This window comes from Pan paniscus, chromosome X (assembly GCF_029289425.2).
Source record: "Pan paniscus chromosome X, NHGRI_mPanPan1-v2.0_pri, whole genome shotgun sequence".
NCBI lineage: Eukaryota > Metazoa > Chordata > Mammalia > Primates > Hominidae > Pan > Pan paniscus.
The window spans coordinates 68182202-68195823 of record NC_073272.2 but is presented as its reverse complement, the minus strand read 5'-3'; the positions used below and the strand labels follow the sequence as shown (position 1 = coordinate 68195823).

The 13622-nt window shown below is 40.1% G+C and overlaps 1 protein-coding gene and 1 non-coding gene across 5 annotated transcripts in view; one reads left to right on the top strand and one right to left on the bottom strand.

Moving 5' to 3' along the window:
• YIPF6 (Yip1 domain family member 6) overlaps window positions 1-13622 on the bottom strand; it is a 78949-nt gene that overhangs the window by 29237 nt on the left and 36090 nt on the right. The window contains exon 7 of one of the 4 annotated variants that reach the window (XM_003816903.7): window positions 7533-12944. The exons of the other annotated variants lie outside the window; for them this stretch is intronic. Within the exon in view, the coding sequence (XP_003816951.1) occupies window positions 12826-12944 (119 nt within the window). The 3' untranslated portion in view covers window positions 7533-12825. Of the gene's footprint in view, window positions 1-7532; window positions 12945-13622 lie in introns of those variants that run through there. 4 annotated transcript variants of the gene reach the window in all.
• Window positions 5266-5372, top strand: LOC112438524 (U6 spliceosomal RNA). Its single transcript, XR_003026939.2, has one exon. It is a non-coding gene; the product is annotated as a U6 spliceosomal RNA (small nuclear RNA).

Sequence of the window (13622 nt, the reverse complement as noted above, 5' to 3'; positions counted from 1 at the left end):
TGAGAATGTGGGATGAATTTTAGAACACAGATGAAACATCCATTAACAGATTCATATAACGAGACGCTACTCGGCAATAAAAAAGAATAGACTACTGATACACACAACAAGGATTGGCCGCAAGAACATGCAGAGTGAAATAAATCAGACATAAAAGACCACATGAAATTCTAAAACAGGAAGAACTGATCTAAAGTGACAGAAAGCAGATAACTAAATACCTGAGGCCAGGGATTGGAAGAGATTGATTACAAAGGGACACAAAAGACCTTTTAAAAACAAAAATATTCAATATCATGGATATGGTGGTGAAAATATTCAACATCTTACATGACTGTTAACAGTTATCAAAACTCATTAGCCTGTACATTTAAAAATGAGTACTTACTGTATGTAAACTATCTTTAAATTTATTCACACAATTATAACAGAGTGCTTGCTGTACTCAGTATCAAGTCTCCCTTCTTTAATAGCAATACTCCAAGTTTATTTGGGATAGCAATGCATGGAGCTAAAAGAGTACATTTCTCAGCCCCCTTTCCTCCCTCCCCCACAGCTAGACATGTCCATGCGACTAAGCTCCCTAGCAATGACATGTAAGTAGAAGTGCTGTGTTTAACTTCTAAGAAATAGCTTAAGGGGAGCTAACTTGGCCGGAAAAAAACTGCCCTTTTGTCTTCCCCTACTTCTAACTGCTGCCTGGCAGGTAGGTATAATGAATTGGCCTCTCACAGCCATCTTGGACCATCAGAAAGGAAACTAATAATGAAGATGGTGGGACCAGGAATTTGGATCTTCTTAGGTCCCAAATGACCAGAAGACCACCATACCAGCTCTGGACCTCCCACCTTTAGACTATTTTATATGAGAGAGAAATAAGCCTCTATTTTATTTAAGCCACGCTTGTTTTGGATTCTTCTGTTACATGCAGCCTATATTCAGCTGATTCTAATTGAATGCATTCTCTAGAATCAGATTGAGTTCAAGTCCCAGCCCTGCCACTTACTAGCTGTGCGGCCTTGGGTGAGTCATTTCACCTCTGAGTCTCTGCTTCCTTGTTTGTAAAATGGTGCTAATAATATATATCTTGCAGGGCTAATATGAAGGACTCAGTGAAAGCATACACTAAATATCTAGAGCATGGTTTCTCCCTTGTCAGCAGAGAAGCAGGCTTCCCCTTTCCCAGAGAAGAGTGCCAACATACAGAGTGAATGGCTTCATGGCCTACCATCTTCACCTCAACACATTAGATAAAAATGCTCCATCCTTGGGCTCTCACAGCCTTTGGCCATACCTCTTTAAAGTGTTTTCCACACTGTAGTTAAATGTATCTCTTTACCTGTCTATCTTCCCCTGTTCCCCAGAGATCAAACCTCCAATATCCCTTCTACCTAGTTGATATAATTTGGATGTTTGTCCCCTCCAAATCTCATGTTGAAATGTGACCCCAAACTTTGGAGGTGGGGCCTGGTGGGAGGTTTTTGGGTCATGGGGACAGATCCTTATGAATGGCTTGGTGTCTTCCTCTCGATAATGAGTGAGTTCTCGTTCTATTAGTTCACATGAGACCTGGTTGTTAAAAAAAAAAAAAAAAAAAAAAAAAAAGCCTGGCAACCAGGCACAATAGCCCATGCCTGTAATCCCAACTCTTTGGGAGCTGGAGGCAGGAGGATCACTTACGTCCAGGAGTTCGAGACCAGCCTGGGCAACATAGTGGGACCCCCCCCCCATCTCTACAGTTTTTTTTTTAATTAGCCATGGTGGCATATGGTGGCATATGCCTGCAGTCCCAGCTACTTGGAGGCTGAGATGGGAGGATTGCTTGAGCCTGGGAAGTTAAGGCTGCTGTGAACCATGATTGCACCACTGCACTTAGCCTGGGTGACACAGCAAGTGAGACTCTGTCTCAAAAAAAAAAAAGAAGAAGAAGAAGGCTGGGCGTGGTGGCTCATGCCTGTAATCCCAGCACTTTAGGAGGCCGAGGAGAGGGTGAGAGTGGATCACCTGAAGTCAGAAGTTCAAGACCAGCCTGGCCAACATGGCGAAACCTGTCTCTACTAAAAATACAAAAATTAGCCAGGCATGTTGGCGCATGCCTGTAGTCCCAGCTACTGGGAAGGCTGAGGTGGCAGAATCACTTGAACCCAGGAGGTAGAGGTTGCAGTGAGCTGAGATGGTGCCACTGCACTCCAGTCTAGGTGGCAGAATGAGACTCCGTCTCAAAAAAAACAGAAAAAAAAAAAAAAGATCCTGGTTCCTCTCTCCTTTTCTTTTGCTCTGTCTCTCACCTTGTGACACACCTTCCTCTATGAGTAAAAGCTTCCTGAGGCCTCACCAGAAGCAGAGCAGATCCTGGTGTCATGCTTGTACAGCCTGCAGAATGGTGAGCTAAATAAACCTCTTTTCTTTATAAATTACCCAGTCTCAGGTATTCCGTTATAGCAAAACAAAACAGAATACTATGCTAGTCTTCTAGAATGACACTTCTGAGTCTAATTAACTGAACAAATACTGTGCCTACTATGTACCAAGTTTTGGGCTAGATTTTGAGGACAAAGAGGTGAATTAGACATGATTCCTGTCCTTTTATATCTCATGATCTAGTATGAGATATGGACAAGTAAACAGGTGAGTATAATTTAACATAGTGTAGTTAAGTACAATAACAGATGTGAACTTAACCACAAGAGAATGCAAGAAAATGTCAACTCCGTGAAAGCGAGGACTCTGTCTTGTTCACTATTAATAGGCACTCAGTAAATATTTGTTAAATAAATGAATGAATGGTATTATGACGGCACAGAAGAGAATAACCTAAGCCAGGTGAAATAGCAGAGGAGGTGAAAAGCGAGGAGGACAATTGGTCTCCTGGATGAGGTGAGGCCCGGAAAATTTTTAATGGAAAAGTGGGGTGTGGAGGGCATTTCAGAGAGACAGCAGGGAGGTGAGAAGTAGCACAGCAAGCACTTGGGAACAAGTAGTTCATTGTTGCAGGAGTACAGAATTCAAGGCTGGGAGAGAGGAAAGCTAGGGCCAGATGACAGAAGGCCTTGCAATCAATGGCATAAGAAGCTTCAGTTTTGTCCCAAAGAAGATGTGAAGGTGAGAGGCGAAGCCAGCTGGACTTCCTGGGTCGACTGGGGACTTGGAGAACTTTTCTGTCTTACAAGAGGTTTGTAAAATGCACCAATCAGTGCTCTGTAAAAACGCACCAATCAGCACTCTGTAGCTAGCTAGAGGTTTGCAAAATGGACCAATCAGCACTCTGTAAAATGGACCAACCAGCAAGACATGGGCGGGGACAAGGGAATAAAAGCTGGCCACCCCAGCCAGCAGTGGCAACCTGCTCAGGTCCCCTTCCATGAGGTGGAAGGTTTGTTCTTTTGCTCTTCACAGTAAATCTTGCTGCTGCTCACTGTTTGGGTCCATGCCACCTTTAAGAGCTGTAACACTCAGTGAGAAGGTCCACAGCTTCATTCTTGAAGTCAGCGAGACCACGAACCCACCGGAAGGAACCAACTCCGGACACAAAGGCAGTAGGGCAATTTAAACTGAAGAGAGGGTCAAATATACACTTGAAGTATGTCACTCTGACAACAGTATGAGAAATGGATTTGAGCAGAGCAACATGGAAGCAGATTACCTACGTAGTTGTTTCTATAGGCCAAAAAAGAGATGAGAACCTGAACCAAACCGTGACAGTGGGGATACGGAGTAAGATATGGAGTTGAGAAATGTTTGTTGGGTAAAATTAGCAGGACTGGTGACTGAATGGATATAAGAAAGTGAAGGGGGCATTAAGGGCAATTATCAGATTACTGACTTGGGTAACTAGGTATAGTAGTGGTTCTCCAAAATAAGGAACATAGGAGGAGCAGGGTTTGGGGGACCTGCCCAGTCTAGTTGAGACATGACGAGTTTAAAAAGCAATGAGACATTCAAGTGACGGTCCAGCAATTATTTCTGTATCATTCTAGAAATCACACGTCAGAGTCATAAACTGGAGATTCTGGAGTCATCAGAACTCCTCAAGCTGACTTATTGGCTCATCCATCTGAGGATGGAGCTCACTGCCTTCAGGCACAGCTGGACTCAGGCTCAAACCTCATGAAGCTTCCCTCAGTGCCAGCTTCTCTTCCTGTGATACACTCATTCTCTTCTACTATTGTGATGAAAAAGTTGGCCACTGACCACCCCAGGCTTGCATCTTTACAACTCATAATACAAAAGGAAGACAGTCTGGCTTCTTAGGTCTAGCAGAAAAAAACCTGGAAAGGCCTCTGAATGGCCCATCTTGGCTTAAGTATTCATTACTTAATCACTGTGATCAAGGAAAGGTGGTAACGTGGCTCAGTCTAGGTCAATCTAGTAAGGGAGGAATTCTCCAAAGCAACTAGAAAGAAGATGAAAATGCATGCTGGGGAGAAATAAAAAAAAATAACAGTTTGAATAGTTTGAATGGTAGGTGAAATTATGAGAGTGAATTTTTATATCTAGGGAGAATTTGTAGATTGAAAAGAGCGGAAGGCAGAGAAAACACTCAGTTTCAAGGGGCAGGTGGAAGAAGAGGAGTTCTTTAAGAAGAAATAGACTATTTTGACAATCAAGGGAGTTAGCTGTCATGGAAGACAAGAAAGAAAAATGTTTCCAGGAGGAATAGGAGTTTACAACAGCATCAGTGCAGTAGAGTAAGGTAAGGACTTAGCAATTTTAGTGAGAGTAGTCACTCTCTGAGAATGTTCATGACATGGGCATGAAGCCAGACTGCAGTTGGTTGAGAAGTGAACATGAATGTAGACAAGCTTTTTCGAGAAGTTTGGATGAGAGCAGGTTGGCATCTGGACCATAGCTGGAAGGGAACACATTCCCACTCTTGGTTCTGAAGCTATAGCACCAGCCCCACTACCCTGGATTGTATTTCTGACTCCATCTCAAAAAAAAAAAAATTGTGGATTTGTTTTTTTTTGTTTGTTTGTTTGTTTAACCTGCATTAGGTTGTCACCCTTTTAGCTACTGTACTCTCACATAGTAGAAAAAGCAGTGAACCAGAAATGAAAAAAACTAAGTTTTAGTCTGGTTCCTTTGAACAACATTGGGTAAATGACTTTCCCTCTCTGAGCCTCAGTTTTTCATTGGTAAAATGAGCAAATTGAACCAATTATCGATAACATTCTTTTAATCTCTAATGTTCTGTGCCTGATCTGAATCTACAAATAAGGAACAAATACTAGGAGCCTCCATCTCCTACCTATCAATACTTTTGGAGTGCTTACTTAGGCAGCATATATACTAAAATTGGAACGATAGGGAGAATATTAGCATGGCCCCTGCAGAAGGATGACACACACATTCATCAACACTTCCATGTTTTTACTTAAATAAATAAAACATTTGGCTGTGTGGTGGCTCATGCCTGTAATCCCAGCACTTTGGGAGGCTGAGATGGGTGGATCGCTTGAGCTCAGGAGTCCAAGATTGGCATGGGCAACATGGCGAAACCCCATCTCTACAAAAAATACAAAAATTAATCGGGCATGGTGGTAACAGCAAAGCAGAAAGCACCAAGGCTTTGGAGTTCAGACAGACCTGTATTCACATTCCACCTCTGCCACTTACTGTGGGCAAGGTATTGAATCCAAACTTCTTCCTCTTCTGAAAAAAATGGAGGGAATGATCTCACAGGGTTAGTGTTAGATGAAGATAGCAATGTGAAAATCCATGGTAGGTAAGTGTTAGCTTCATAACTTCCTCCTCCTCATCTTTCTGGCTCCTTTTCATAGGCCTATCATCCAGCACTGTGGTTGTCATCAAGACTGTGCCTGGGACAGTGTTCTCTCAATATTCATCACATCTGTAAGCTCAAATTTACATTTATAGCAATGACTTCTATAATACTACCCTCCAGGCACCTATTTTCAGTGGTCTGTAGAATATCACCACTGTGACAGCCAAAGTCAGTACCTCCACAACTGTTAGCCCGCCATTCTTCCCGACTTCAGACTTACAGCTTAGAAATATATTCACTCTTTTCTTCCCTCTACCTTCCTCCCAATCCAATTTCTCACCATGTTCCCATTTATTCCTTTGAGGTCACTTTCATCAAGATATTCCCCTTGAAGTCACCCTATTTCCCACCACAGTAAGACCTAACTTCACAATTCCCTGGTTTTCAATACCTACTCTCAATAATTTGGTCTCATCTTAGCCAACTAATTTCTTCCATTTCCCAATTCAGTTGAATTCACTTCAACTTTTGCATTCTCATTAGAAAATGAAAGATTGGATTAACATGAGGAACAACCAATTGCATTCTTGAGACTGACTTTATAACCCAGGACATACTTCTCTGAGCCTATTTCTTTAGCTATAAGATAATCAGCTTTATCTACTTTGCACAGTGATGTAAAATAAAGGCAGCTAGGAAAATGAAGTGTCACAATGCATTGTGATTACGTACAGAACAAGGTGCCACACTCTCACATGTGCATGTGAACAGCTGTACAGACAGACCTGCTTTTTCCCTCTTATCTTTGCTCCTAAGTATTCTCTACCATTGGGAATGCCCTTCCTCTTCTCTTGGATGATACACATTATCTCAATACTTCACAGACTTCTTGTTTTTACTGATCACTCTGCTCTTTTATTTGGTACCAAAAATAAAAGCCATGACGTTTTTCAACTATTATGTGTGTAGGGCTATGCGGAATTTTGTTTATCCAAGTAGTTTATAAGTCAAGAGCGGGAACAGGTATAGTCCCCAGCAGAAAGCTGAAAACCCAGTTTTTCTCACCAAGCTCCTAAATTGCCTGATTGGCCCAGCTTAGCTTCATTTAAGTGGGTAGGTATGGTTTTAATTTGGCAAAGAACCACTATAGAAAAAAAAAAAAAAGGCCATGCAGTCATAAAACCTGAGTTTGAATTCTGGTTGCACCATTCACCATGTGACTCTGGGCAATTTAACCTGAGTCTCGGATCTCTCAACTTTTTAAAATTTTTATTTATTTATTTATTTTGACACAGGGTCTCAGCCTGCCACCCAGGCTGGAGTTGCACCATTGTACCTCACAGCATCTTCGAACTCCTGAGCTCAAGCAATCTTCCCGCCCCAGCCTCCCGAGTAGCTGGGACTATAGGCACACAAGACCAAGTCTGACTTTTTTTTTTTTTTTAAAGAAAGAGTCTCCCTATGTTGCCCAGGCTGGTCTTGAACTCCTAGGCTCAAGAGGTCCTGCCTCCTCGGGCTCCCAAAGCACTGGGATTATAGGTGTGAGCCTCGAAACCCAGCCAGATCCAACTTTAAGGATAACGCCTCTGATCTCAAAAGGCTGGTCAATCAGAGATACTGTTTGTAAAGCAACTAATAAAGTGCCTGGCATGGTATACAGCATTTGCTCAATAAATGTGACTTCCCTTTCTTACTTGCTCCCTGCCCAATTTACAAAGCATTCAATATTGTCGGATGACAATATATCTGAAATCAGTATGTAGCAAATCTGTGCCTTCAGTACAAGAATAGGCACACACAAATTCTCTTTTTCCAGTGTTTTTAGTTGCACATTGAATAGTCACAAATCTTTTTACAGATTTTTCACAGATTTATTATTTATAGAAAAAAATCAAGATTAAAATGGAGTATTGAAAAGGACCAAGAAATTACTAGCAGTGATGGCAAAGTACAAAGGCTCTGAAAGAACAGAGTAAACAAGAGCAGCGCAGTGCAGCGTGTGGCCACTTCCCACCAGGCAGAACACTTGACTTCATTAAGGCAAAGCCTTTACTCTGTTACTTTTTCCTCCCACATAGTTTAACCCAAATAGAAAGGCATTCTATTCTCACACTACTGCTCTCTAAGGTCCTAGGAATATAACTGGTACTATAAGCAACCAGATGCATCCCTTGACTATTAATACCTGAATAGACAAGTTAAATTGTGATGCATTAACCATCCCTCTGGGAGAATTAAAAAGAAAGAGGCAGAAATTGTTTGATGCTTAAGACTGAGAAAAAGGGGTATATATGTGTGGTGGTGGTGGAAGCGGGAGAGAAAAGAGGTTCAAGGAGGGATGAGGGCAACAAACCTAACTCTTTCCAATGTCCAACTGTTCTTATGTTCTCAGATGCTGCTGATACAGTGTTCCATTACTCTGAAAACAAATGTTATCTACATCCAGTCAGTTCTAGGGTACAAAGGCTAACAATAGGGAAAATACCTTGGGGGAAGGGTGTATTCATTTCAGGTACATAACACAATAGGGAAAATACCTATATTTGTACCTAGGGTACAAAGGCTAACAATAGGGAAAATACCTTAGGGGAGGGGTGTATTCATTTCAGGTACATAAAAATGGAATTCAAAATTGTGTCCTACTGTGTTCTCATCTAATGTGTTATTACTGTTGTAAATCAAATTACTGTGTGACCGTGGGCAATTTACTTAACCTCTCAGTGCCTCAATTTTCCACATAAAATGAGAATTGTAGCACTGGTATTACAGGAGATGCATGAGAAGCACAGAAGAATAGTGTCTGGCCAAATCAATAGTGACAGAAAGCAGATTAGTGGTTGCCAGAGGCTGGGATGAAGGGGGAATGGAACTGACTGCTGACAGACCTGGGGTTTCTTGGTGAAGTTACAAAATGATCTAAAATTAGATGGTAGTGATAGTTGTGCAATTTTGTGTGTGAATATACTAAAAACCACTGAATTGTACATCTTAAAAGGTGAATTTCAGCCAGGCATGGTGGCTCACGCCTGCAATCCCACTGTTTTGGGAGGCCAAAGCAGGCGGATCGCTTGAGCCCAGGAATTCAAGACCAGCCTAGGCAACATGGCGAAACCCTATCTCTACAAAAACTACAAAAATTAGCCAATTAGGTGTAGTGACGCATGCCTGTAGTCCCAACTACTCGGGACACTGAAGTGGGAGGATTGCTTGAGCCCAGGGAGGTCGAGGCTACAGTGTGCCATGACTGCTCCACTGCACTCCAGCCTGGGTGAGTCCCTGTCTCATAAAAATAAAAAATAAAAAGGTGAAGTTTATGGTAAAGTGTATTTCAATAAAGCTGTTATTTTAAAAATTCTTTAAAAAATAGAATAGTGCCTGGCACACAGTAAGTGCCAAATAAAGGTTAGCTATTATTATTAGTAATATCATTGTCATTATTATTATTTGGCCATTCTGTGGCCTAAGTAAACCCCAAGAAATTCTCTATTTTTAACAAAAGCCTACAGAATCTAGAAAAGTGTTTCTAATTTATATACATGAATTAACATTTATACATTTATTTCCATCCAAATGTCTCAGAAACAGTCTAAGAATCACAATTTCAGTGTTTTGCACTGAACTAAAACAGCTGCATGCAATGGATGTCTTATCAAATCATGATAAGCTTTAGATAAATTCTAATGACTTGATGTTACCCAAGAACTTGAACTGACAGATTTTCATTTTTGTCTCCAGGAATGAACAGGCAGTCCAAATACTGTTAGTAGTTACATTATATAAAGCACACATTTAAATGTCCAAATACAGGCTTGGTAGCCTTCTAATCACATTTTGGGAGATACTGTTTATAAAAAGACAAATATAGTAAACAGTAAAATGCTTACTAGTCCCATGTCCTGTGACCCCACCTTGCCCAACAACAGGAAAACCCCACCAAAATGAAAATATCAAAATCAACTCATGTAATAAACCTCTTCAGAGGCAAAAGACTTTAGAGGCAAAAGACTTAATGATTAACGATTGACTTTTAAGACTTTACTGCACATTCAGATATGTTGGAATCAATTGAGTTTTTATACTCTGAACAGCGATTAAATCCAGTCTTCACCTGTCCTATTGCTAAAGAATATGACAAAAGAGTCTTGGTCTCAGAAGTAGGAGCAGCAAGTGATTACTCATGATGGCAATGATGCACCACATTCTGCAGTGATGCTCACATGCCTGAATTTCATCTGAAGCATGAAAGTTCCCAAATCCTGCAACAGGGTTTCCTTTGTTGGAGTCCCCGTCCTTGCCGTCTTCACTTCTATAATCAGCTATGTGCCTTTGCAGCAAATCAGGAAAAGCTGTGTTGAGGGTTACAACTTCCAGACGTTTAGGTCTTAACTTCCATCACAGAAAGCAATGCACTTTTTTGAATATATTAAGAAAATATTTATTCATCCCTTCAAGCCACTCACTTTCAGAAAGACAATTGAACATCCATTTTATCAACCTTCATTTAACCCTTTTCCTGTTTAGAAAAAAAAAAAATTGCCAGTGCCAATTTACATAAACATTCTCTTTGAGGCTTAAGCAAATCTAACTGATTTTCAATGTGAAAAAAGATAAAAACTGAGTTATTTCTAAAGAGAACATCAGAATTGTCTATTTCAAAAAAATTGGATTCATCAAATGAATCTTCGGCCAACAACTGTTCGAGAATGATGTTAACATCATGTATAGGCATGCTACGTTTTCTAGGATTTGACATTTTCAGTAATCAAGAGTTACTATATTTTGTAAATGGAAATACCGCTACTAAAAAAAAAAAAAAGAATGCTATAAATAGAACAATGTCTTTTGTTTCCAAAGTCCATATACTAGAATGATGTGAAAATAATAAAAGCGAAATATTTCGTAGGCAAAGTTATCTTGGGGTAAATGCTACAACTGCAAGCGCCACTGGCGAGTATTCTCGGGGCAAACAGAAAGAAGGTTAAATCAAATAAAATCATTCCCTAAGTCACCCAAGAGCAAAGATAAATACATAGAACAAGCTGCCTTAAGTCCCAATATTTATAACCCACCCACCATGTACATCTACACGAACCCCCCAAAGCTGTGGCCTTAGGAATTTCTGACCAAACAATTAGCCTGAGTAAAATTCAATAAACACTTTTAATTCCCCCTTGAGAAGCATGGTTACTTCTTTAATTTTACATTATAGTCATTGAGACAGATTACGAAACAACTTTGGCAGAAAGAGAGTTTTAGCAGGAAGTAAGAGAATTTCAGACATTGGAAATGGATAATAATTTAGAACCAATTTCAAAATGAGGATCAGTTCCAAAGTATTTTCTTTACTCATTCAAGATTGAAACATTGGCTCTGTCCACACAAAGGTTTATTTTACAATTTAAAAGGTAAATTGTAATAAATAGAAATATATAACCAAAAACTCTGGACAAGGCTGGAACCAAGGGGACCCACTTTGTAATGCTTTGTTATTATCATTCCAAGAACCCATTTGGCCCTGTATTCACTTGGCTAATGTGGGGATGGAGAAAGTATGATTTTGGAATCATATATCTATGTGTAGGTAGTCTTTAAATACAAAATGAATAAATATTTAAATTATATGATAAAGAAAAACTGGGGAATAAGAAAGTCCTATGTTTATCAACTAATAGTATATTTACAATGAGTGTTTTCTGCCTGACACCTAATCTTTGTCTATTAGAGTTCCTCAATGTGCAATTTATAGAAGGCAACAGTTCATATTGCCTTAAAGGAGCCCTGTTTAGCTCAGAATCAGCCTGTCCCAGATGCTCTGCTCCCTGAAAAACCTTCACACTTGTGTGCATAAATATCTGAGAGTACAAGTAGGTGCACATGTGCAGCATGTACTTATCTAAAGGGGAGCTAATTAGCTTGATAAAGTCTAAAATCAATAAAATAAATTGCTATTCCCCAACCCAAAAAAACACATCTAATGAGAAAACTGCTAAGCTCACCATGAAAAGGCAGCAGCTGTAAACTCATCCCATCCCACGTCATGCTCTAAGTATCTAGCTGTTCTATTAATCAGCCATCAGAACACTAAATCCCTCCCTGTTCACATGGTTAAATACAGGCTTCTGATTTAGCTTTACTTTCTAGTTAAGAGGCCAGACTACAGAGAATATTAAACAGCTCCTTTTAACTATGCTGCATCCAGACTGCCTCATTCCACCCTAAGAGAAGGTGCCCACATGATAATATGCACTAGAGATCTACCAATCTAAGTTTCTGAGGTCTTCTTTCTGGATAAGTTCCAGCACTGGAATATTCAGAATTTCAAAGGAAAATGACATGTTGACTACTGACATTTTAGACTGCATATTCAAAGTTAAGGAGCAAGATTAAGACTAGAGTGCCAACCAAGATGCTGTTAAACATGGCAAAAAGGTGACTGCACAAAGGGACCAAAGAGGCTGATTCTTTAGAGGCCCTTTGCTATTTTTTTTTTTTTTTTTTTTGCAACAAGTGTAGAATTTCCTCTGATCAAAATCTGAATATTGGTTAATGCATGTTTTCTCATTCTCCGTGTATGAACCCACTCCTAACCTCTCTCATTGCCTTTTTAAGCTTAAGAGAGAGAAATAAAAGAAAATGGATATAGACCATGTATTTTTATTTATGAAAAGAGAGGCATATTCTAATAGTCATAAGGCAATGTGTTTAAGAGCTGCACCTGAACTGGTATTCTCAAAACTGAAAATAGTTATCAACTCTATTCAACTTGTAAGATGTATCTATGTGCTTCCCAAGTCACTGGTTGTCACCCAAATGGACCACGGTGACTCCATCATGCCTTAAGGAGGCATTATATACTGTGTGTAGTATGCACATGTATTTTTAAAGAAATGACATTAAGAGAGAAAAGAACAGCCTTTCAAACATCAGTTCCTCAAATAAGGGGTGACAGTGCTATATGGCTCCCTTTTAATCTCCTCACCTACTCAGTTATCAAATACCTCCAAAATTAGACAAATAAGGGCCAGAGACAAAGCTCCATGGTGAATTGCATCTTTCAGATGTGCTTTCAATTCACTGGTTTTTAATTTCCCATTCCTGATTTACTGAGGAGTAAAGGTGAGAATCATCCAACTGATGACAAAGTAAAACAGGAAAACAGGATAAACAGCTAGGGCTCTGCGGTTTGGAGGCTGGCTATCAGCAAGGAAAGCTGTGGAGGCTAAACAAAACAAGATAAAACAAAAAGGAATGTTTAATACAGTAATATTGTCACAACTATTAACATTTACTAAACATTCATGAGCTTGGCATCATCTAGAACACAGAATTACACTAAAAGTTTAGTTATACTGGTGATCCTCAGAGATAAAGGCATTCTGCAACATAGTTTTTCAGAGAGCCGAGGCCGAGGACTTATTTCAAGTACTAAACCATTTTGGATGGAAATCTTTCTAAAAGGAGTTTTTTACCCTTTTCTGGAAAAGTTATTGAACTGTACTGAAAAGGCTTACAAAGATGTGTAAGGTTATTTGTTCCTATGGTAAACGGCCTTGTGCTGCTCTGCTTTTTGAGCTAACTGTGCTTCTGAAATTATCAACTCTTTTAAACGCCATCCCTCCCTTGTCTATCTAAGAAAAACCTAATCATCGTTTTACTCATCAAGAATCACCCTTCTGACCAGGCACAGTGGCTCATGCCTGTAATTCCAGCACTTTGGGAGGCAAAGGCAGGCGGATCACCAGAGGTCAGGAGTTCGAGACCAGCTTGGCCAACATGGTGAAACCCCATCTCTAATAAAAATACAAAAATTAGCCAGGTGTGGTGGCGGGCACCTGTAATCCCAGCTACTCGGGTGGCTGAGGCAGGATAATTGTTTGAACTCAAGAGGCGGAGGTTG